General features: G+C 42.7%; 1 protein-coding gene across 2 annotated transcripts in view; it reads left to right on the top strand.

Annotated features, from left to right (window-relative positions):
• The window catches only part of PER2 (period circadian regulator 2), a 441,952-nt gene that overhangs the window by 154,499 nt on the left and 262,969 nt on the right, over positions 1 to 24,484 (top strand). For both annotated transcript variants that reach the window (XR_011199417.1, XM_069213793.1), the window contains exons 10-11: positions 14,604 to 14,710; positions 19,522 to 19,675. Coding sequence is in view for 1 of the 2 variants with exons in the window: in XM_069213793.1 (XP_069069894.1) it covers positions 14,604 to 14,710; positions 19,522 to 19,675 (261 nt within the window). In the remaining variant the exon portion in view is untranslated. The remainder of the gene's footprint in view (positions 1 to 14,603; positions 14,711 to 19,521; positions 19,676 to 24,484) is intronic.

The raw sequence follows: 24,484 nt of genomic DNA, 5'->3' as shown, positions 1-24,484 counted from the left end.
GGGAAGGGTACTGGGCAGCATGCTGCATGTATGGTGGGCAATGTCTGTGCATAAGGGGATGGGAGGGCTATGGTGGGACATGAGTGTAACAGGCTGGACGGTATTGCTGATATCTTTTTCTATGTGTCTTTCTCTGCAGGTTGTGCTGACCCTGGGGGTCTACGGCAGGCGGATCACCAACTGTCGCAAACGGTGGGAGGACCTGAGATGCTGGGCACGGAAGACAGCGGAGGCCCAGCTGGGGATGGCCTCCCAACGAGGAAGGGGTGCCAGTCGAACCCTGACCCTCCTGATGTTCCGCATACTGGTGGTGGCCTATCAGGAGCTGGATGGGCACTTGAGGGCATCATAGTAGCCACAAGGGGGCGAGTACAATTTCCAAATCTACTACTTGCGCATGGTGGGGTGGTCTACGGGTGGGGGATGTGGGCCTGTGGGTGCCCCTAGGCCAGGCCGGACATTGCAGGGTAGGTCCCATGTTGGGCAGGGGCTGATGCACACCACCTCCTACAAAGCTAGTAGGCATCTGTGGGTGTCAGGTATGCTGCTATTGGTGTTAGGTATTCCTGTCCTTGGGCTGGTGACTAGCATTGTGACTGGTAGTGCATTGCATAGTGCGTAGGCCTGTTCTGTGTGTGAGGGTGCTGTGTACACCAACGGTGTTGTTGGGGCAGCCATTGACCAAGTGTATCCTTTGTCTCTCCCCCTTCTTTTTGTTTTGTCACCCTGTCCTTATGTGCATTACCATCATCTGGCAGAGGAGCAGAGGCTCTGGTGACGGAGGGAGCTGCATCCCACATGGCCCATGAGGCCGAATCCACCAACGCTAAGGGCACCAGTGGGACGGAGGGTGAGGGGAGCACCAAGGCAGAGAGAGGAGCGGACAGTTCTGACAGTGACACCTCTGTGCCGACCCCAACTACAGGTACAGTCGCCATCCCCTGTACCAACACCGCCCTCCCAGCAGCCCCTCAGTGAGTTTCCTGTGCCTGCTCACCCAGGAGGATAGCATCTCCTTCGTCCCAGGCACCTCAGGCCCTGTCCCAGTCAGCCCTGATGCCCTGAGTGAGGAGGCTATTGACCTCCTGCGATCCATCTCTGTTGGGCAGTCAACCGTAGTGAATGTCATCCAGGGGCTGGCAGGCCATTTACAACAAACAAATGCATTTCTGGAGGGCATTCACTCTGTCATGGTGGCCCAACAGAGATCAATCCAGGGTCTGGCCTCCTCCCTGATGGCAGCCATTGTCCCTGTCTCTAGCCTCCCCCCTCCAACTTCCTCTACCCAGTCCCATTCCCCTCAACCCCATCCTATCCCAAGCACACATTCAGACCAGCATGCACCCAAGAGAACACACAGGAGTGGCTCAGGCAAACACAAGCACCACACATCATCCCACAGGCACTCACACAAACACCATCCAGATGCAGACGTACCAACATCCACTGCCTCCACTGTGTCCCCCTCCTCCTCCTCGTCCACCACCCTTCCCGTAGCATCTCCACTCACACCTGCATGCAGTACATCCTCATCCACTACCACCATCACGCCTATCACCACATACCCCTCACTAGCAGTCACCACCCCCACATCCATGCACACATCCCCTGTGTCCTCTCCCACTGTGTCTGTGCCCCCTCCTCCCAAAGTACACAAACACAAGCATGCAGACACCCAACAGCCATCCACCTCACAACAGCATCTAGCCCATGCACCTGAACCCAAACACAGCAGACAGACCCCTCCTACAACCACTTACTCTTCCTCCACTCCCAAACCTTCACCCTCTTCCCACCCCAGTGTCCCTTAGAAGCTTTCCCTCTCCGCTGTTGACCTCTTCCCTCCCCCTTCCCCCGTCCTTCATGTCGGGCCAGGGGGGTCAGAACCCAGCTGAGCACCTCAGCCACCCAGTCCACTTCCACAGTAGTGTCGGCAGCTACTGCAGGTGTGAGAGGTTCCAGGGTACCAGCCATCAGCACTGACAGTGTGCCTGCACCAGCTGCCAAGGGGAAAGGCAAGGAGACACCACCAACTGCCAAGGGGAAAGGCAAGCAGGCACCACCAGCTGCCAAGGGCAAGCAGGCACCACCAGCTGCCAACGGGAAAGGCAAGGAGGCACCACCAGCTGCCAAGGGCAAGGGCAAGGAGACACCACCAGCTGCCAAGGAGAAAGGCAACGAGGCACCACTAGCTGGGAAGGGCAAGGTCAAGGGGCACGCCCCTGCAGGCAGGAAGGACAGAAGGCCTGGTGCTGGGACTGATTCTGAGCCCCCAACACCAACCATGGCGGTTCAGCCACCCGAAGCTGCAGGGGAAGAGCTGGAGCCTCCCCCCACCACTGGCATTCCAGACACAAACACCGCCAGCAGCACCACTGCCAGCAACAGTAGCCCGAGTGGGCAGCTGTCTGAGGCTGCAGGGGATGGGCTGGAGCCTCCCACCACCACTGCCAGCACACTGCCACCAGCACCACTGCCAGCAGCCCTAATGGGCAGCTATCCAAGGCTGCAGGGGAAGGGCTGGAGCATCCCATCACAACTGGCAGCATCAACACCAGCACCGCCACTGCCACTACTGAGCAGCTGTCATTGCCGACGGGCAGTGTGTAGTCCTGCCTCCATGGACGGCAGCGCGTCCTGAACATTGAAAATGCTGTGGGGTAGACACCCAGGTGAGAGACTGTGACCTGGCACTCCCCAAGTGCTGCATCACAGGGCACCAGGCCCCCTCCAGAACCAGTGGAAGAAGCCATCTACTCACCCCTTCCTTGGCAGGATGAAGCACACTGGGCACAACCCCCTCCCCCCCCCCCCCAGAACCAGTGGAAAAAGCCATCCACTACCTCCATCCTTGCCAGGATGAATCACACTGGGTACAAGGCCCCCTCCAGAACCAGTGGAAGAAGCCATCCACTCACCCCATCTTTGCCAGGAAGAAGCAACCTGGGCACAAGGCCCCCCTCCAGAACCAGTGGAGAAGCCATCCGCTAGAGAGACTGTGGCCTTGTACTCCCCAGGACCAGGCAGTGGGCAAACCAACCACTTGAGAGACTGTGGCTTTGCACTCCCCAGGACCAAGCAGTGGGCAAACCACCCACTTGAGATACTGTGGCCTTGCACTCTCCAGGACATCGCACAGGGCATGTAGCCCCCTCCAGGACCAGTGGTGTTATACAATCTTCCAGCTGAGGTGCCCCCCGTTCCCCGTCCCCCTGAGGTGCCTGTGCATTTTCAACCTGATGCCCCTGTGGTGTTCTCTCCATGTTGTTGCAGGAGTAAAGTGGGGCCTTGGCATATGTGATGTGGCCCTGTGGCCCACAGACATTGTGGACTGCGCAGTGTCCCTCTATTTGCATATATGTATATACTGTTTTGATTTTGAAGAACAATTTTCTAGTATTTTATCTTATAACACTAACTTAAATCAATTCCTTTTCTCCTTGCATTATTTCTGAGGGGTACAGGGTGAATATGTAATGTTACTGCATCTGGGTATGTGTATGGTGTTGGGGGCGGGGGTGTTGCGTGTTGCATGTCACCCTAATTTTTACTCCCCCTCTCCCCTGTGTGCTAGACGGCAGTACTCACCGTGGTCGACTTCACTGGCATTGGTGTTCATAGTGAAGAAGGAGATAAACAAGCATGGGTAACACCTGCAACTTGGGCTCCATGGTGGCGTGGTTCTTCCTTGTGTTTCCAGGTGTGAGTCCTTTGCTTCTGTGTACTGTTTCCGCCGTGCTTTTGATGCTGTTGGTATCACCCCGGAAAAGGTGGCAGATTGGTGTGTCATAATAGTGTGGGTGCTACATTGTCTTCCACCTGGCTGTTGGCGGTTACTGCTGCGGTGCTTGTTGCTACCGCTGTGGCGGTTGGTGTGTTAAAGTGTCTGCCTGTCTGAGCGGTTTCCGCCGTGGTCATAATTCCATTTTTGTTACCGCCGGCCTGTTGGCAGTATTACCGCAGCTTTATCACTGACTGCCAAGGTTGTAATGAAGGCCTATATGCTGATGCCAAGTGCCAATCTGGCTGCCACCTGTTGAATGTTCTGGAGCCTGATAATAAGATAATCCATGTGCCAGACTATAGAATGTTTCAATATTCTTGCAATAATCTAGAAGATAAATGATTAGAGTCAGAACTAGCGATTGACAACAGGTGGAAAGAGGAATGTGGAGTACTTTCTCTAGAATCAGAAGCATTAAAAAACAGACTAAGATAGGTTTGTTAATTTTTGGTGAGAAATAAACTTGAAAGCAAAACCTAAGCTAAAGCAGAGGCAGCAGTACTCAGTCTGTACTAAATTTAGATGGCCACTAAAATGGATTATATGCAGACACCTTTCCAAATGAAAAAAAAACAGTTATTTCAGAGTTAAGGCAGAAGGACTTGTGATTAATCCAGGAAGCAATTAAGTGCTTGCAGTCCTGGAAAGGAAACAGAGATAAGCAGTCATTCTAAAAATTAGTTCTGTACTGTCCATATAAGTGTATACACTGAAGTCAAAACCTTAAATGAAGGATGCAAAGGGTACCACCTAAATATTAAGTACAGTACAGCTGAGGACCACTCTCTTGAGAAATGTCTTTTGATGTAGGTTGGATTGATAAGGAGAAAAAGATAGCCTGAGACCTACTACAGGAAATACAGGTACAACAGTTTAATGCCAAATCGCAGATGCCACAGCAGCCAATTGGTCTAACATGTTGGACTGAGAGACAGTATTGGACGGGGTGGAGAGGTCCAATAAAATCAGAGCCATCACTCAGTCAGTATCATCTGCCAGCACTCATTCAGGGTCCAAATTAATCTGTACCGCAATAGAGGCCAAAATCACAATAGTTATTATACTGTACGAGGACCGAAAACAAGATTGGTGAGGATTGTTAATATTCTGGGCTTCAACAACTGCTCAACAAATGTTATTAATGTGGCTCTCTGTGATTTTGCAATGAGATGGGAGTGGAAATGGGCCTATTATAGGCTGTGATGTTGAGGTCTGCAGTGTTTTTTAACAGCGACTATCAAGGCATTTTTCAGAGAAATAAGAATTCGACCAATGGTGAGGGAAAGGTTGCATAGAGTGAGAAGCAGGGTTAGGGGAAACTGTTTTAATTTAGCTCTCTTTCTCAGAAGTCAGAAGCAATTAAATCTCCTTCCTATATTGTCTGGCAGAGATGACTAATCATAAATACTGTTAGTAGTTTTGCAAATTGGTGAGTCTCCATCACTTCCTTAAGTCTTTCCCTCAAGCAGTCCTCAAGGCAAGGTGCAACTAATTCTACCTGCTCGGTTTAAACTGGCACATCATGCTTAAACCTCAAAAGTAGCAATACAAATGGAAGATGGACGGAGTGTTGAAACTTTTCAAACACTCACCCCCAGTCAAAGATCTGGGTTTAATCCATTGTCCTTCTGCTCACCATGCCACCCCAGTTTGGACCTAGCCATATCCAAATCAGTCTTGACCCTGTTCCCCATGGGAACAGTCCAGCCCGAACTGCCAGGCCACGTCCTTCCTGGACCGGAAACAAGCATCCTGGGACCGGTTTCAGGCTACCCCCCTTGATCAGCCAGGCTAGCTTGAATCCAGTGGCACAGTGAAGGCATATCTCATTTTTAACAATGATTTCCAATGCCCTTTTGGACAAAATTGAGACATTACTTATAAAATATTTAATGAGGAATTAGCAATGCTAAAATCATAGGACTTTTATATTGATCCCATAGGGGTGCATTCTTTCTTTATATCTGTGAAGCAATGGGTTACCTTCACCGACTTCACTATGGAGATGGCAAAATGTTCTACAAAAGAAGGGTATGCGTAATGTACTTTATAGTGGATTACAAGTCACATAACATGCTTTTTGTGTCCAACACTGAAAAATGTCCAATGCCATTTTTTGTGTAGAATATTTTTATCAAGTAAGAAAATCACTATCACAGAAGGCTTGGAAATACTGCATCTTCCCCGAATGATAATATTTTAACTACTTTATAGAGTTTTTAAATTGTTAAGTACAATATCATTTAGAACTGTAACTACCTTTAAATCACAAGGTAATCGGAAAAGTTTTAACTGTCCTTCAAAATGTCTCATTGAAACTGTTAATAAATTAAAATGCATAAACCACAGAAAGTCTCCACAATCCTGCTCCTGCCTACATTTAAATATTTACTTAACTCCTACTAACCTAGAAAGCTCTTTGAAAATATTTTGTCACCCTTCAATTACTGGATTCAGAAAGACTTCAAAGACTTACCTACACAGCACATTCACAGCAGTTTTATGTCTGCGACAATATTCTATCAGGTAGTGTGCATGATTTAAACTTTGTTATACTACCAACTACAGTTCCTCTGAAGACCACTGTCTTTAAGTAGCCAATGTGTGGCTGATGCCTGCAGTTCTGGCAAAATCAAGGCACCAGCAGTACCTTATTCACAAATATGTTGAGGGCTACGGCCAAAACACAAAGGTCTGTCCTGTTTGCACAAAAAAACTGAAAGGATTTGTGATTTTTGAGCTGCGCCCCTTTTGTTTCCACTTGTGCGTCGAGAAGTATGTGCACCGGCAACGATGGGGAACTAAACATTAGTATAGATATATATATATATGTAGATATATATATATATATATATATATATATATATATATATATATATATAGTATGTGTGTGTCTTACCTATTGGCGGTCACCAATAGGTAGTTATAGTTAGGACCATTTTTTCCATAGATGGAGCGTTTTTTGTTTTGCGAATAACTTTGGCACTGCTTGACGAATCTTCACAAAAGTTTTAAAACGTATACTTTGGTAGGTTCAGCTGTGCGGGGGGCTGAAATAAAGAGAGGGGGATCCCAAAACACTTTTTCTCCTTTGTGTCAAAGGGAATCTTTCATTCTTTAGACACACCTACTGCCTGAACCGCTAAACGGAATTACACCAAATTTGGCACAAAGCTTGATCCTGTTGTGGTTTGATGTAAATCGGTTCAGTAGTTTCTGAGATATTATTATTTAAAATATATAGATATCTAGGTGCGCAGATTTGGATACACAGATTTGGATGAGTAGAAGCAAGGCCTTGATTGGCCTGCTTCTTCCTGACAAAAAAGTTGCGGCCACCATTTTGTATGTGGCATAGGCTCGGGATGGAAAAAGAAGAGAGAAAAAACGCATATGGGGTCAGTTTACAGGTATCCTGACAGGCATCCTGACCCATACAACACATAGAGGGGGTCCCTCGTATGCAAAGATTGTGTTGTTTTTTTTGTCCGATTCCGGATCTGCAGATCCACGGATGGATCCACAGATACCCAGATTCGCAAATTTACTTAAGAAACGCAAATCCCCCCAAAAATTGCAAAAAACACCCCACTCACTTTATCCAAACTCATGGCCGTGTGCAGCTTGGGTTTGGGGGCATGCAGGACTGTTGGCCAGGCGCTGTGGCACTGCTTATATTCAAATATGTGCGTGCTAAAAAAACATAGAAATTCACTGAAAAAAACAGGTTACAGGAACGTTATAGTTAGGTTCTGAATTTATTTGCACAAAACCTAAGAAATTCAGCAGTCATAGTTAGAGTTATTTCAAGTAACTATAACTCACGTCCTAAGGTACCCATAACTCGTGCCTTCACCATGCGCAGCTAATTACTCCACATTGTGTATCACTGATGACACCTTCTGTGGCATCTTTGATATTATTACTGCAACATTTGCAATAAAATTATTGATCAGAAAACTGTGCCTGGCGAGGGCGCAAAAATATAGTTACCTTAGGGTGCAAGTTATAGATAGTTTAGTTACTTGAAATTACTCTAGCTATAACTGCTGAATTTCTTAGGTTTTGTGTGAGTAAATTCAGAACCTAACTATAACGTCCTGTAACCTTTTTTTTTTTTCTCAGTGAAACTATATGAATATATTTATTTATATATATATATATATATATATATATATATATATATATATATATTTGTTCAATGGCATGTGTAGCTGCAGATACACATGCTGTGCATACAGATTCCGACATCTAGTGTTGGGCTCGGAGTGTTACAAGTTGTTTTTCTTCGAAGAAGTCTTTTAGAGTCACAGGATCAAGTGACTCCTCCTCTTTGGTTCCATTGCGCATGGGCATCGACTCCATTGTTAGATTGTTTTCTTTCTGCCGTCTGGTTCGGACGTGTTTCCTCTCGCTCCGAGATTTCCATTCGGAAAACTTTGCAAAACTTTCTTTTCATCGATATTGTATTGATTGCGTTAATAATCTTCCATCAGTACAGCAGTACTGTCGGGAAACAACTTTGTTTGCCATTCAGGGGGCACGGGCCTACTTCGGTCGACCGCGTGGAGAGCCTCATGGATCGGACTCCATTCCGATTCTGCCCGTGGTGCCACGCGAAGTACCCATACACAGACCAGCATCTGGTTTGCAACCTCTGCCTTTCTCCAGACCATCGGGAGGAAAACTGCTAGGCCTATCGATCCTTCTGATCGAAAAAGACTCTAAGAGACAGAAGAGCAAGAAGGCTCGAAATGGCGTTGAAGAGTGGAGAACATTTCGACGTAGAAGAAGAAGAACTACTGCAGACAGCGGTCTCAGTCCGAGATTCAGAGTCAGAGCAAGAATCTGAGGAAGACAGACCCATCATAGCCGGCCAGCATGTGAGTACGTCTGCCTCTGCACCCTCACATAAGAAAAAACAGAAGGCCTTGGGTACGGCACTGCCGGAAGGCCATGGTTCTGCCCAAAAAAAGACTGACGGTGATCGACCCCCTATTTCGGCACCGAAAAAGGCCACCCTCCGAAAACCTCAGAGTCGACAAAAAACTCAATTTCGGACTCCAGTAAACAGCAATTTTCAGAGTCGAAAATAAGAAAACCTGTTTCGGAGCCAAGACCTTCCTCATCATTTTCGATCCCAAAAATTCACATTTCGGAGCCAAAAAAAACAGCATATACAGAGGAATACAGACTTTCTAAAAGACTTAAAGAAAGCCAGAAAACCTCTGAGGAGGAGTCAGAGGTCGACCCAATACTTCAAACTATGGATGAGAGGCAGTCCAGGATCCACATCCATAAGGAAACTGGGAGAATTATCACAGCTCCTCCTTTAAGAACAAAGAGGAAGCTGGCATTTCAGGAGGAATTGGACACTCTGCAGCCCCCAGCTAAAGTGCCAAAACAGAAAGAGAAGCCACCACCTCCTCAGTCTTCTCCTCCTCATTCTTCTCCTCATTCTCCACACCTACCTACCTCTCCTCACATAACCCCTACACCAATGCATTCTCCAACTCATTCCTATGACTCACAACAGGACACTGTTGATCCATGGGATCTTTATCACCCTGATGCCATCCCAAGCAACGATCCAGACAGCTATCCCTCTAAACCATTGCCACCTGAAGATACTACTTTATATAACCAGGTCATAGCCAGGGCTGCAGCCTATCATGGGGTTACAATGCATACAGAACCACTAGAAGAGGATTTTGTTATTCAACACATTATCCTCAACTCATTCTAGAAACCAACGCCTCCCTATGCTCCCAGGTATGGTAAAACATGCAGATCAAATTTTTAATGAGCCGGTGAAAGCACACATTATAACACCTAAAATAGAAAAAAAGTACAAACATGCACCTTCTGACCCTGATTATATCACCCATCTGGTACCACCTGATTCAATTGTGGTTAGTGCTGCCAGGAAGAGAGCAAATAGTCAGTCATCAGGAGATGCGCCCCCTCCTGATAAGGAAAGCAGAAAATTTGATGCTGCGGGGAAAAGGGTTGTGTCCCAAGCAGCAAACCAATGGAGAATAGCAAATTCACAAGCACTACTAGCTCGTTATGATAGAGCCCATTGGGACGAGATGCAAGATATAATACAGCATCTCAACAAAGAACACCAAAAAAGGGCTCAACAGGTAGTGGAAGAAGGTCAAGCTATTACATATAATCAAATAAGATCTGCCCTAGATGCAGCAGATACCACTGCAAGGAGTGTCAACACAGCAGTCACTATTCGTAGACATGCATGGCTCTGATTTTCTGGATTCAAGCCAAAAATACAACAGGCTGTGTTAAACATGCCCTTCGATAAAAAACATCTTTTGGGGCCAGAAGTAGACACAGCAATGGAAAAGCTACGAAAAGACTCCGACAGACCTAAGGCAATGGGTGCACTCTATTCTACACTATATTGAGGGTCATTTTGTAAAACTCAATTTCGAGGTGGTTTCAGACCACAGCTGTCAGAGGCATCAACCTCACAAACAAAACCAGCCTACCAAATACAGTACCAACAAGGTGGATTTAGAGGCACATATAGAGGACAATACTCTAGAAATAGAAGAAAATTCCAGACTGCAACACACCCAGAACAGTGACTTCCCTCACTCCCTTCCACTCATCCCCTCTCCTGTGGGGGAACGACTACAGCAGTTCCACACACATTGGCAAAATATCACCACAGACAACTGGGTGCTATCAATTATCTGCAATGGTTATTGGCTAGAATTGATAAACACTCCTCCAACTATTTCACCAAGGCTTCACAAACTAACAACAGAACACACAATTCAATTACAAGAAGAGGTCCAATCTCTACTACACAAACAAGCAATAGAGTTAGTTCCACAGTCTCAGATGGGAACAGGACTTTATTCACTAAACTTTCTAATTCCCCAAAAAGATGGCACCCGCAGGCCAATATTAGACCTCAGGCCCCTCAATCTTTACATCCTGTCAGAACATTTTCACATGGTAACTTTACAGGATGTTATCCCTCTGCAACAAAAATGAGATTTTATGACAGCTTTAGACCTCAAGGATGCGTATTTCCACATACCCATCCTGCCCACAGAAAATACCTCAGGTTTGTCATTCAAGGAAAACACTACCAGTTCAAATTGTTACCCTTTGGAATAACAACAGCGCCAAGAGTATTCACAAAGTGATTGGCAGTAGTGGCAGCTTACCTAAGAAGACAACATATATATGTCTTTCCATAACTAGACGATTGGCTAATAAAATCAAGCAGTCGTACACAATGCCAAAATCATACACGTTATGTAATACAAACCTTACACACACTAGGTTTCTCAATAAACTACCAAAAATCAGCCCTTCAACCAGCACAACTACAACCATATTTAGGTGCGATAGTAAATACTCAACAAGCTCTAGCGTATCCAAACACACAAAGGATACAAGCTTTCCAAAATCTAATTGTACCAGTACAGCAAGATCAACAATACACTGTAAGATTTGTCATGAAAACTCTAGGAATGATGGCATCCTGCATTGCAGTTGTTCCACACGCAAGATTAAACATGCGGCCCTTACAACAGTGCCTTGCACAACAATGGTCACAGGCACACGGTCAACTCCAAGATCTAGTGTTAATATACTGCCAAACATATATGTCCCTTCAGTGGTGGAATTCTACCAATCTGATCAAGGGGTGGTCATTTCAAGACCCTGTGCATCAGACCATAATTACAGCAGATGCATCAATGATTGGTTGGGGAGCTCACCTAAACAATCACAACATTCAAGGACAATGGAATGTCAAACAGAAACAGCTACACATAAACCACTTGGAGTTATTAGCTGTCGTTCTAGCTTTTCAACCTCTTCTCACACAGAAGAATGTTCTTATCAAAACAGAGAACATGACAACCATGTATTATCTCAATAGACAGGGAGGGACACATTCATCCCAACTGTCCCTTCTAGCCCAAAAAATGTGGAAATGGGCAATCCACAACCAAATTCATCTATTAGCACAGTACATCCCAGGGATAGACAATCAGTTGGCAGACATCCTCAGCAGAAATCACCAACAAACTCACGAATGGGAGATTCATCCTCACGTATTTCAAAAGTACTTTCAAAACTGGGGAACACCAAACATAGACCTGTTCGCAACAAATTAAAACACAAAATACCAAAACTTTGCATCCAGGCACCCACATCCCCTACCCAAGGGCAAAGCTCTGTGGATCAATTGGTCAGGGATATTTGTGTATGCTTTTCTCCCTCTCCCCCTCCTTCCGTTTCTAGTCAACAAGTTGCGTCAAACTTCACTCAACATGATACTCGTAGCACCAACATGTGCACGTCAGCCGTGGTACACAAAATTAATAGATCTAGCTCTAGTACCACACCCCAAACTCCCATGCAGACCACATCTGTTGACACAAAACAGAGGCCAAATCAGACATCCAAATCCCAAAGCTCTCAATCTAGCAATTTGGCTCCTGAGGTCATAGAGTTTGGATATTTACAACTCCCATCAGAATGTATGGAAGTTATTAAATAAGCAAGAAAACCCACTACTAGACAATGCTATGCAAACAAATGGAAAAGTTTTGTATATCACTGTCAATCTAAAAATATAGACATTTTATGCTGTTTACTTCATTTACAAAAGTTAGCATTTTCTTCAATAAAAATACATCTTACTGCAATTTCTGCGTATTTACAAAATATCCATCATAGCTCTTTCTTTGTAGTTCCTGTCATTAAACCTTTCATGGGAGGCTTAAAACGCATCATTCCACCCAGAACACCACCAGTTCCATCTTGGAATCTAAATATAGTGCTTACAAGACGTATGGGTCCACCATTTGAGCCAATGCACTTGTGTCAAATTCAATATCTAACATGGAAAGTTGCCTTCCTCGTGGCATATACTTCTTTAAGAAGAGTAAGTGAAATCCAAGCCTTTACTCTAGAGGAACTTTTCTTCCAATTACACAAACATAAAGTTGTACTAAGAACAAATCCAAAGTTTCTACCAAAAGTTGTATCACCATTTCATATAAATCAAACAGTGGAACTGCCAGTCTTCTTTCCAAAGCCAGATTCTGTAGCAGAAAGATCTCTAGATACATTGGACATCAAAATAGCTTTAATGTACTATGTAGACAGCACTAAACCATTTAGAAAGACTAAACAACTCTTTGTGGCTTTCCAACAACCACATACAGGCAATCTTATATCAAATCAAGGTTTAGCAAGATGTATTATAAGGTGCATCCAAATATGTTATATCAAAGCAAAAAACTGCTTTTATTTACTCCTAATGCACATTCTACATGGAAGAAGGGTGCCACAATGGCTTTCTTAGGGAATATACTAATGGCTGAAATATGTAAAGCAGCTACATGGTCAACACTCTATACATGCACTAAACACTACTGTGTAGACATATTATCACAACAACAAGCCACAGTAGGTCAAGCTGTTCTAAGAACTTTATTTCAAACAACTTCAACTCCTACAGGCTAGCCACTGCTATTATTTTTAGGAGGACAAACTACTTTGTAGTCTATGCACAGCATGTGTATTTGCAGCTACTCATGCCATCGAACGGAAAATGTCACTTACCCAGTGTACATCTGTTCGTGGCATGTTCTGCTGCAGATTCACATGCACCCTCCCTCCTCCCCGGAAGCCTGTAGTCGTTTAAGTTAGCACATTTCTATATACATTTACATTTGCAGGTATACCTATATACTCTATCACTCCTTCCTTTACCCTCTGCGGGAAAACAACCTAACAATGGAGTCGATGCCCATGCGCAATGGAACCAAAGAGGAGGAGTCACTCGATCCCGTGACTCTAAAAGACTATAACTGTACTTAAACTGTGTTCTTAGAGATTTTATATAAACAGGTGTGTGCATGTGTGGAGCAAATTAATCAACCTACATGTATGTAAATATTCGAAGAGTAACATATAAAATTATTCTATAAATTATTTAATAACTATTTTTAATCATTGCAATATAGTTTTTTGTAATTGTGTTACATAGATTGTAAAAGAAACTCAGGGTTTAATTTTGAGTTTGGCCGACGGAAAAGTCTCAGCATGGTGGCCAGCGCCTACGCGGCAACCTCCCCACCGGAGTTATTAAGTGTTTCTCACTATGTCGTTGGCGGAAAAACTTCCGCCCGCTTGCCTAACGGTAAAAGCTATAGCATTGTCACCAGCTTGTAATCAAGCCACCAGGAATGTTGTAACGAGCAGGGTGTACCTGCAGCCTCAAAATGTTCACTGGTTTCAAAGCGCATGGGCAGCGCAGAGGCCCCCCTGTGGCCCCCTACACCTGTTCTCAGCAGTCTTTTTATGTCGGTGTTACCACCATGAAAAGGCTGATGGAGAACGATCTCCAACACCGCCAGACCACTGGGACCCAGGGTCCTGGCAAAGCTGGCGGTCTGTGCTAGGTTTGTTATGTGGCGGTTGGAGTGCTGTATGCGCAACGGTCCAGACCGGCACACTCGTAATCAGGCCCTCAGTTTCAGCACATGCTTTTCCCTTTTGCAGAAGCGTACGAAAAGTGAAAATGTGAGTTGTCACATCAGGAGTCATTCACCAAGATGCATTTTATAAAAATGGGTTATGTATAGATAGCATACCTTAGAGCACACCCCACAGCAACCACTAAGGATTGTTCACAGACTCTTGATAACAGGATGTGTAGGAAGGTATTAGATAATCTATTGCTACCTAGTGTGATTGATGCACAATTGTAACTTGACATAAACATTTGTAATAATACAATAAATGTTTATTTATTTCTTTACAGAGCCGTTCCACTTTTGGGATACCTACCTCAAGATTTGATAGGAACCCCTGTGCTGCTGTATATTCATCCTGATGACAGACATTTATTGATAGCTATTCACAAAAAAAGTATGTGATCGATTTTGTGATAGTTAACATTTATTTTGTATTCTCCAGCTATTCTACATATTCTATTCACAGAACCTTGCACCCTTCGGCACAACTGTGTCACTCGAGCACTCTCCCCTCCATCATTCCCTTCATAGATTTTGGGCTTCATTAAGAGTTTTGCCGTCGGTTGAGCTGACCACTAAACTCGCCTGGGGGATGCGGTGGCGTCCCCCGAAGCGTATTACAATGTTCCCTGACTGACCCACGGTAACATTGTATTACGCCGTTCCCACCGGGCTGACTGACGGAAATAGTGCTATGGTATTGGCCAGTAACGTAGCACACCAGCACCGTCAGAATGTACACTGTCTGCAAAGCAGACAGTGTGCATTCCGATGGTGCTGGGCAGGGGGTGCCCTGCACTGTCCATGCTATGGGCATGGGCAGTGCCAGGGCCCCCCTGTGGCCCTGGCACTGGCTTTCCGCCAGCCTTTCCATGGCGGGGTGACAGCCATGGAAAGGCTGGTGGAAATCTGAGTTGTAATCAGCACAACAGAGCTGAGCTCAGTGCCACCCAGGCTGAGTACAACTCAGACCTCCTTCAGTCTGCCGGGAACGATATTCCTGACGATGATTGTGGTCCCTTGGGTCCACCCGCCAGGGTTGTAATGTGGCGGCCGGACCACCTGGAGTACTTCATTCGACCGTCACCATAAGTGTGGTGGTCCTCAGAACTCCACACTTGTCATGAGGCCCTAAGCCTAATAATATCAATCGCTTTCTTATTAGTTTAGGAAGGCTTGTTGATTTATCAACCTACTGGTAAATCTGCAATTTAATTCTGATAATCAGTCAGCAAAACCATCAAGTGTAAATCTCAGTTTACATTTTTGCAGCATGCATCTTTATTTTCTTAACGTTTGGTTTAGGGAGTGTGTGCTTCCAAATGCTTGTCCACATTTTTCAGCTCCCCCCCCCCACCTTTCCTAACCTCAGGTTTTTTAAATGGGAGTTTGGATACTTTGCTTACCTGCTTGTTCTGAAATTCTATTGTTACTTTGAATTCTCTCTGTTCCCTCGTAACGCTTCCCTAAAGGTTCAGGAGGTGATATGTATTTGCTTCTGCTGTATTCTAATAGATTTGATGTGAATACCTTGAATGCTAGGGCCTTTCATTTGTTTTACTCTGCAGTGTAGTGACGTTGAGATTTTAGCTGAGGTGAGGCAGACAATTTACAGTTCCTATTCCATTATGCCTCTTGACTCTGAAGAATGGCTTCACTTTATTGTTATTTCTTCTTGAGAGTTAGTGGTTCAGTCAGTGTGACTTAACACTACCCTTGCCCCAGGTAGAGGTCATCCGGGGAACAGTGTTGACTTCACAGGAGATTTGCTGGTAAAAAATCTGAAACATATTTTTTGGTTAGCGCCTATTCCGGTAGGACTTAATCATAGGCTATAGGAGAATTCTTTAATGGAGTTGATAGTCATGATTTCTAAGTGCCCTGGAAATACTGTGATCCAATTATTCTTAGTTTTTCAACAACTACTGGAAATAGGGTTGTGAAGGTTGTATTCAGCCAATGTATTATTTTTAGGCTTTTGCATCTTAAAATGATTAACAGGGAAAAATCACATTTATTAGTATCAATTGCAGACATTCCTCCACCCCATAATCTTTACACTTTGACAGTCTTTTCTGTAACGGCAAATGTTTGAGGTGTATGTGAATAGACCTTTGTTAATATATTTCCAAGCATTACGCTTTCTGCTAACCTTTTTACTATTGCAATTTCCCTGTTGCTGTTTTATTTATCCACATGTGACTGAATGAAGACCATAGAGTAATTTTAGATCTGCTACTAATAGGCTTTTGAATTTGTGGACATTATTTACAGGGTGGGGGTTCATTTTAGGTAAATCTCAAAGAATACGTTGATTAAAGCATGGCAATCAAACAAATTAGTGACTAGCTAGCATTCACAATATCTGCTACTCAGCCACACTAAGAAAAGATTTGTTCACATCTAGTAGTGCCGTTGTAAGGCTGATCTTAAGTGGAGTCCAAAGACAGCGCCTACTTCTGTAAAAAAAAATGTTTTTCAGAAAAGCTGATAATGAACTCAAACATGTTTGGGCATTAGAGTGCTCTGGTGAAAGTGCTCAAATTGAAAGACTGAAATACACCCAAGTTTGCTTTAATCTGTGGATTAAAGATCTGGAATAAATCCATGAAACTCAACGCTGCAGAGTTAGTCATTAATGTAAAAAACGAGTCCCCACAAAATAATCAGATAATATATTACATTAATATGTCTTACTGTAGAACCTTACATGAAACGCCATTCAAAAACAGGAATGCTGTCAATAAGTACAGATGTTCACCTGTGTGTTAAATTCAGTAAGAATGCAAAGCAAGGGCGTGAAGTAGATGCAGATACATTGTGCCTTCTTTTACTTTGTTTGAAAGGGTTCATGAAGGTAATAAAAGCTAATGGTGGTTTCCTTGTGGCACTCCTGGAAAGAGGGTGTGGGCGTCTGATACTCTCATAGTCTGGTGCTTTTGGGTGTCCTAATTTCTAAACCTTGTTGGTGCCTTTAGTGGGTACCCATGTGTTTTACATTACCATTACTACCATTAGCATCTCTAATAATGATTTGTTATGTATATCCTTATATTAGGGCTCAGTAGAAGGCATTGACTTATTAACCTGGCCCATCTTCAATGCAAATACAATCAAATCCCACTTGGGAGACCAACTGTATATTTATTTGAAGTCGTTTAATATCAGTTTACATAGGTGATTGATCTAAATTCCCTGAATCACTAAATTGAACTCCTCTTGTACACAGGTTAGTTAATCACTAATATATTTTTACTCACTTGATGGTAATTGCTCTACTAATAAAAGGGTGCTGCACGCTCTTGCTTTCTTCTTAACACAAAGTCCTGGCACTTCTAAATATATGTCAGGGAAAACAACTTTGCTTAGCTTTCCTGAGATTTGGTCACACCTCAGATCTCCTTGTTGACTTCAATGTATATCCAGTGCACATATAGAAATTTACCAGTTGCGTTGGTCTTTCAGGTTTGGCAGCCTATGTTTATTCTTTATAGTATTATACATAACATAAACAAATTAGGATATTTTGTGTGTCATTCTCTGAGAAACAATTTTACTGTTCATTTTAAATTTTCTCTGTTAATCACATTTCCAATTAAACTTGGCTAACTGCCCCTAGAGCTTTCCTCCTCATCTAGGCAAAAATAAAACAGATCTTTCAGTCATAACTGCAATTACAGCTCATATTCTTCATGTTAATTAGACTTCCTCTTAGTCATAGTCTGTGGAATTACATATTGCTTTATCCCAGCGATACACATAGGGCCTCGTTACAAGTACGGTGATCCATGGACCACTGTACCTGCGGTCAGACTGCCACAAGCTTTGCGGTCCATCCTCTACATTATGATGCTGGCGGTCTGACTGCCAGCACACTTCTGCCACCGCCAGGATCAGAGATCTCAAAAAGGTTGCTGGCGGTGCAAGTAGAGGTCAGCCATGGCAGTGCCGAGTTCGGCACAGCTGTGCTTATCACAACTTTCCTTTCCTCCAGTCTTTTTTATGGCAGTGTCACCACTATGAAAAGGCTGGCAGAAAGGCAGAGTTAGGGCCACAGGCCCCAGCACTGCCCACCACCATGTCGTGGCCAGTACAGGGCCCCCGTCAGCACACTTGGAATGTGCAATGTCTGCCACGGCAGACAGTGCGCTTTCCGAGTATGATGTGTGCAGGGAAACTGGCTTTGGCTCTCTCTGAGAGCCAAAGCCAATGCATTTGCACTGTTTCCATCGGCCAGCCCGGCAAAAACATTGTAATACAGCAGTGAGGAGGCCACCGACTTGGCACCGCCTCCTACCCCTTCGTATTGGCAGTCCGGCAGTCTCATTATCAAGCCCCTAGACACATATCTTTGCTTATCTTTACTTAGACAAGTTCAGTAGTAGTTTGCTGCATGGATAATTTCATTTTTTTCTTATTACACTTTCCTCACCTTTGTTGAGAGCTAATATTTGTAGTTGGGCAGTTGGTCATTATTAATATCCTGAGCAGAGGCAAATAATACATAACTAATAATACTCAATTAAAGTCATTCCATATAAAACTGGATTATAAATGCTTAATAGTATCCTTTACCTTATGAACTCCGGGGTATCTGGTCACTGTAGTATTTTGTATATTATTTTTGTGCTACAGTGATGTAAAACTCATGTATTTACATTGTTGGGACTAAACAATGGTCATGCCGTTAAATGTTTAACTACCTGTGTTTCAACGGGGGAGATGCAACTTTCACACACCTCAAGCATGCTTCCATAAGTAAAAGCTGGTATTTACTTGATCATGTCAAGGAAACTAACCCCTACTGTAACTGACCGCCAGTATAACAGTTTTTCTCTACAGTTGTTCACTGGGGACAGTCAGGGTGGCCATTGCAATTTCACTTATTGTTTCTTGTAATGAAAAATGAAAAAGCCACATTAAGATAGATCAATATAGATATGACTTATTGAAATAAACATGTACTTTTGTTGTAAAAAATAAATAATAAAGAGTCTAGATAGGAAAACATTGAGAATTTATTTTAACTATGAGAGTTTTGTAAAAATAATAATGTGGCCTGAACTGATGATTACTGAAAACCATTGTCTCCCAAATCAGAGATTATACTATTGCACTAATTGTAATGCAAAGAACTACTATTATTTTATCATTATAAGATTTATGTGGTTTGTATGGTAGTATTATGAACATATATATTTTCAGTTTTACAGTTTGGTGGCCAGCCATTTGAACACTCGCCGATCAGATTCTGCATTCAAAATGGAGAGTATATAACAGTTGACACCAGCTGGTCCTGCTTTATCAATCCATGGAGCAGGAAAGTTTCTCTTATCATGGGGCGACACAAAGTTCGAATGTAAGTGCAGTCTATTCTGTTACTTGTGAGCATGTCTACACATCTTTATTTTCTTAGTGTCTGTGATGTAACATGAGATGTATGGGAATCATCAGAACAGCAAGGTGAAAGAATATTGCACCTAATGAACATAATTTTTGATATCCATTGGTAGAGTATCAAAGTTTTAAAAAATATATATATTTTTTCAATGCCATATCGTCTTTATAATCGTTAGTGAATCCGAGAAGTGAATATGAATGCTCCAAATGGCAAATTGTACAAGTTAAAGTGCAAGAAAACTAAATGATACTGTTTGACTAAAGTCCCTAAAATGCAGAGAGAGAAAGCATCAGCATAAAGGGATTGCATACAACTTTAAATCATATCACCTGATCTTCCAAAGTGGGATTTTACATGAATTCTGTATAGTAATAACCCTTCAGATAGGACTCCTGATAAGTCAGTTTTTGTGCCCCAGTGTAATGGTTGTAAACCTTGCTCTTTCTCCATTGACATTAATGACGTTTTTTTGGCGATCATGAAGAGTACTCCCAGTAAAGCCCCCATCCCCGATGGGGTTCCAGTTGTTGTCTTTAGACAAAACTTAGCATTTTCGGCCCCTTTGTTAACAAACCTATTCCGAGCCGAAATACCTCGTTCTCAGAGAAAATCGACCATTGTCCCCATTTTCAAGAATGGTGACCAAGGAGATCCTTCATTTTATCATCCAATTTCTCTTTTGGATTCCTCATTCAAGATACAAGGAAGGATGATTCTCCAGAAACTTGGAAGACTGGGCAGAAGAGAGAGGATTTTTCTCTGACGCTCAGTTTGGTTTTAGGCGGGCGTTGGAACAGTGGAGCTGTCCCTCATCCTACTCTTGATCACTGGTATGTATGTAATGGCCTCTTCACATTTTGCCTTCATGGGCCTTTCCATTGCTTTCCAATTTGTAGACAGCTGTAGGCTCTGGGACCTAATGACAATAGCAGGGGTGGTTTCCTCTCTGACTGATATATTAAAACACCTACACTGGGACACCAGGGCTCAAGTCCTTTATATCCCTGACGGGGAAGGCACTGCCTCTTTTAAGGTCTGTAAAGTGGTTAGACAGAGTTGTATTTTAGATCCCTTCCTTGTTCTCGTTTATATAAATGCAGTTGACCAATTTCTACAAAATAAAGGGAAAGACTTGCCGAGGGTTGGGATACACATAGTGCCTATTTTATTTGTCGCAGATGATGCAGTGACTTTATCTCTGACTGCAAACCGTCTCCAGTTTTTATTGGACTCTTTTAATGAATTTATGGAGGATTCGAAACTAAGGGTCAACCACATGAAATCCTTCTTCATAACTGTGGGACCCAAAAGTACTCGCTGTCAAAGGTTTTACATTGATGTGATCTTGAATACTAAAGTATCTAATTTTAATTACCTTTGAATTATGTTTGAATCCGATATTAAATGGGATAAGCTTCTTGCAGATAGAAGGCTTAATATGGAAACTGCAGCTAATGCTGTTTTCAATTTTGCTAAAAGACTTAAACAAAAGTCAGTCTACACACTTATTTCTTTGTATAAATCTAAATGCCTTTCCCTGGGCTTGTACGGAGCAGGAGTATGGGGGAACATTGATTGTCATTCCGTTTAGGTTGCTGAGAACACAATTCTCCCAGATTGCTGACGGTACCCAGGAGTACTGCCAGTATTATAACCCATTCAGAGGTTGGATTGCTTTATATAGAGGATCTGGCTAATTTAGCACCACTTTTTCTTAGGGCTAATATGTGGTACTGTGGTAATATTGCATCAAATTAGATCATGGGGAAATAATTGTTTTAGTAAAAAATCATTTTCTGAATTGGGAATTTCTCATGTTTCACTCGCCTGAGGAAATTGATGCCAAATCTAGGGCCCTTATCAAAACCCTGTTTCAGAATAACAGAGATCTGATATGTGCAAATAAATCCCTGTGCATGGACACTGTCCGCTTGTACTTAAAGATTACATCTCCCAGCTGTATTGAGCCTTATTTGTTGTGGGTCCCTAATAAGGAACACAGGTTCCACTTGACCTGCTTCAGGCTGTCTACATCTCATTTTCTGTACAAGGTAGTTGGTTTTCCTTCTTACCATGTTGCCCATACGATAACATCAGCCAGCAATCTTTCATCCATTTTATTTTTTTCTGCAAGTTTTATTTTACCCCAAGAACTCACTATTTGTGTATGGCAGTGAGTCCTAATTCCACATTTTTGTCAGTTCATATCAGTTTATGGTTATGATTTTTTAAATGTATTTTAAAATGTCTGTATATTGTATTTATCTTATTTTAATTGATTGCTAAAATTAGCTAACTAGAAGTACTTGACTTCACTCCTGGCATTTCATGCAACACTCTAATAATTATGTAAATTATCATAATTAGGTTTGCATGCTATATAGATAACCACCCAGGCTGGGGTCTCTTCAACTTCAAAAACAACATTACAGAGACATGTAGTATGATTCCAACTGCACCTCTCAGTCTTTATCAGACTCCAAATGCATTCTGTGTATGCTAGGCTTAAACCAAGGAATGTTATTTATAAAGATATATCTTGTTCCTTTATGTCAGTCTCCAATCTCCAATCACTACTATACGTACTTGGAGTGTGTTTATTTGCTCTGTGCATGTTTAATCACACAGATCATTATTTAATGGCCATAATTTCTTCACTGTTTATGTTCCATACAGATCCAGTGCATTTTGTAAAGCCCTTCATCAATATTTTCTTAAACATGTTCAGTCAACCAAGACAACTGACTCCCATGTAACTGCACACATGTCATTAAGGTTTAATGTGACCAAAAACGTTTAAACAAGTACCTATTGATAAAGGACTCCCCGAAGTGCATTGAGTGATTCAACATATATTCACATTACTCTAAATGCTTTGATTAGACAATTATGTTTATTAGTAAGGAAGATGTGTGTTTTTTCTTTTATGGATGTGGTTTCCTTTTTTTTTTACATATCCAACAACTCACAAAGTCCTCTTTTCTATTTCTTTTTGCTCTTTAGTATTTATATCATGTCTTTAATGAACCTACTCCAAGACTTTAGGCTCATATTCAATAGTAGGACACTAGAGTGAGATCTTGGCTTCAGCCATCTCCTATAAGGTCAATAAATGTTCATTTCATATTGCTCATTTGTGGTACAGGCCTCCACCCCGCTAATTCAGGTTGTGGAGCCAAAATTACTGCTTGTAATTTTTGACGTGTAGGCAGAGGTCTTCAATGCTGGCACAGAGATCTACCTATGCTAAGTTATAGGGAAAAGTGAAAAAAAGTATTAAACAAATAAGTAGTAAAGTAATTTTTATGATAAATTTTATGTAAATTAATTAGATATATTTATGTAGAACAAATGAAAAAAAACACCAGCAGCATTAACGTAATTGTGCATTATACAACTAAATATTTAATAAATGTAAAGAGAATTAAATATTTTTCCAAATATTTATTTTGAGGTAATGCCACCTGAAGTAAAATGTTTATATTTATTTTTTAAAAGTTACCAAAGCTAACGTCTAGAATTCATTTAAATACATTTAATTATTAAAGGGTAATTTAATTAAAACTGTTATTACATTATTTTAAAGTCATATATACTATTTATATATCTTGTGAAACAATAAATTAAATGAAAAGGTATTTTTTTTAAAGGTAAACAAAACAATTTATTTTAAATTATTTCCTATGGGGTTCTATTTTATGTCCCTTCCCCATTATTTTTTATGGGAGAGTGTTGCAGTACCAGTGGTTAGCCATCTGTGGTACTGGACCTAGTCTAGGTCTAAGCAGGCGTACATTTATGACTGTTGTGGGTCGTTTCTGAGTGTAGTAACTGTAGAAGTGCAGTTAATGAATAGAAATGGGCTTATTCATTTTTGGTGGATGTGTGTCCCTCCCTAAATCACTCCTTAACACATCTTCAAAACCTCTTCCATGTGGCAGATACCTATTTTAATTGTATTTATGGTCTATTAGGGTCTTAATCTTCAAGTTTTATTCACTCTCTCTGCTTTCAATTCTGTGTAGTGTGTTTGTAATTTTCATTATTGACCTTTTCTGTGGACGGGGGCCTGCTAAACAGGTCTCCACCACATGTACTCTGCGAAAAGTTGTGCGTTTAGCCTCACAATGCGGATTCTACTACTTTGGGAAAGGCCTGACCACTGGTTTAGCTAACTCCGTAGAGTACAAAATATGAATAACTAGCCCATTGTTTGCTAATAGTAAACATGCAGATCTGTTGCTTTTGGGTCAATGTTAGTACCGCAGAGTTCCTTCAGGGAATCTCGAAATGGCCACCGCGGGAGTGCGGCCGCATTGGCAGCCGCACAGCGGATACAACTTGCGCCGCCCGCCAAAGTTGTAATGAGGGCCTATGTCTCCTATAGGACCACCCATGTCCTCCTTGATGCCCAGCAAAGCAATCCGGGGCTGCGGTACAATGAGGGACCCTATAACTGCAGAGAGCCTCCTGAAGAGCGACCCAGTAGGTTAGTATTACCGGGCAGGACCATACTACATGAAAGAAGTCCTCTTGTGAGTCTTAACATCTAAGACAAGCAGGTGAGTTGCGAATGCCCACCTGCCACAGGTATAAGGGTGTCATATATGCCTGGTGCAGATAACTCAATTGCACCAACCGAAGCTTGGCTGACATCACCAGCGTTCTGGATGCCATTCCTGCGTCCCTCCAGTCAGCCTCATCTAAATCCCAACCGAGCTCTCCTACTTCTCTTTCAAAGCGTCTAATGTTGTGGGGGAGTGCATT

Source organism: Pleurodeles waltl, chromosome 11, assembly GCF_031143425.1.
Source record: "Pleurodeles waltl isolate 20211129_DDA chromosome 11, aPleWal1.hap1.20221129, whole genome shotgun sequence".
In the NCBI taxonomy this organism is placed as follows: Eukaryota; Metazoa; Chordata; class Amphibia; order Caudata; family Salamandridae; genus Pleurodeles; species Pleurodeles waltl.
This window is presented reverse-complemented; position numbering and strand designations above follow the sequence as displayed.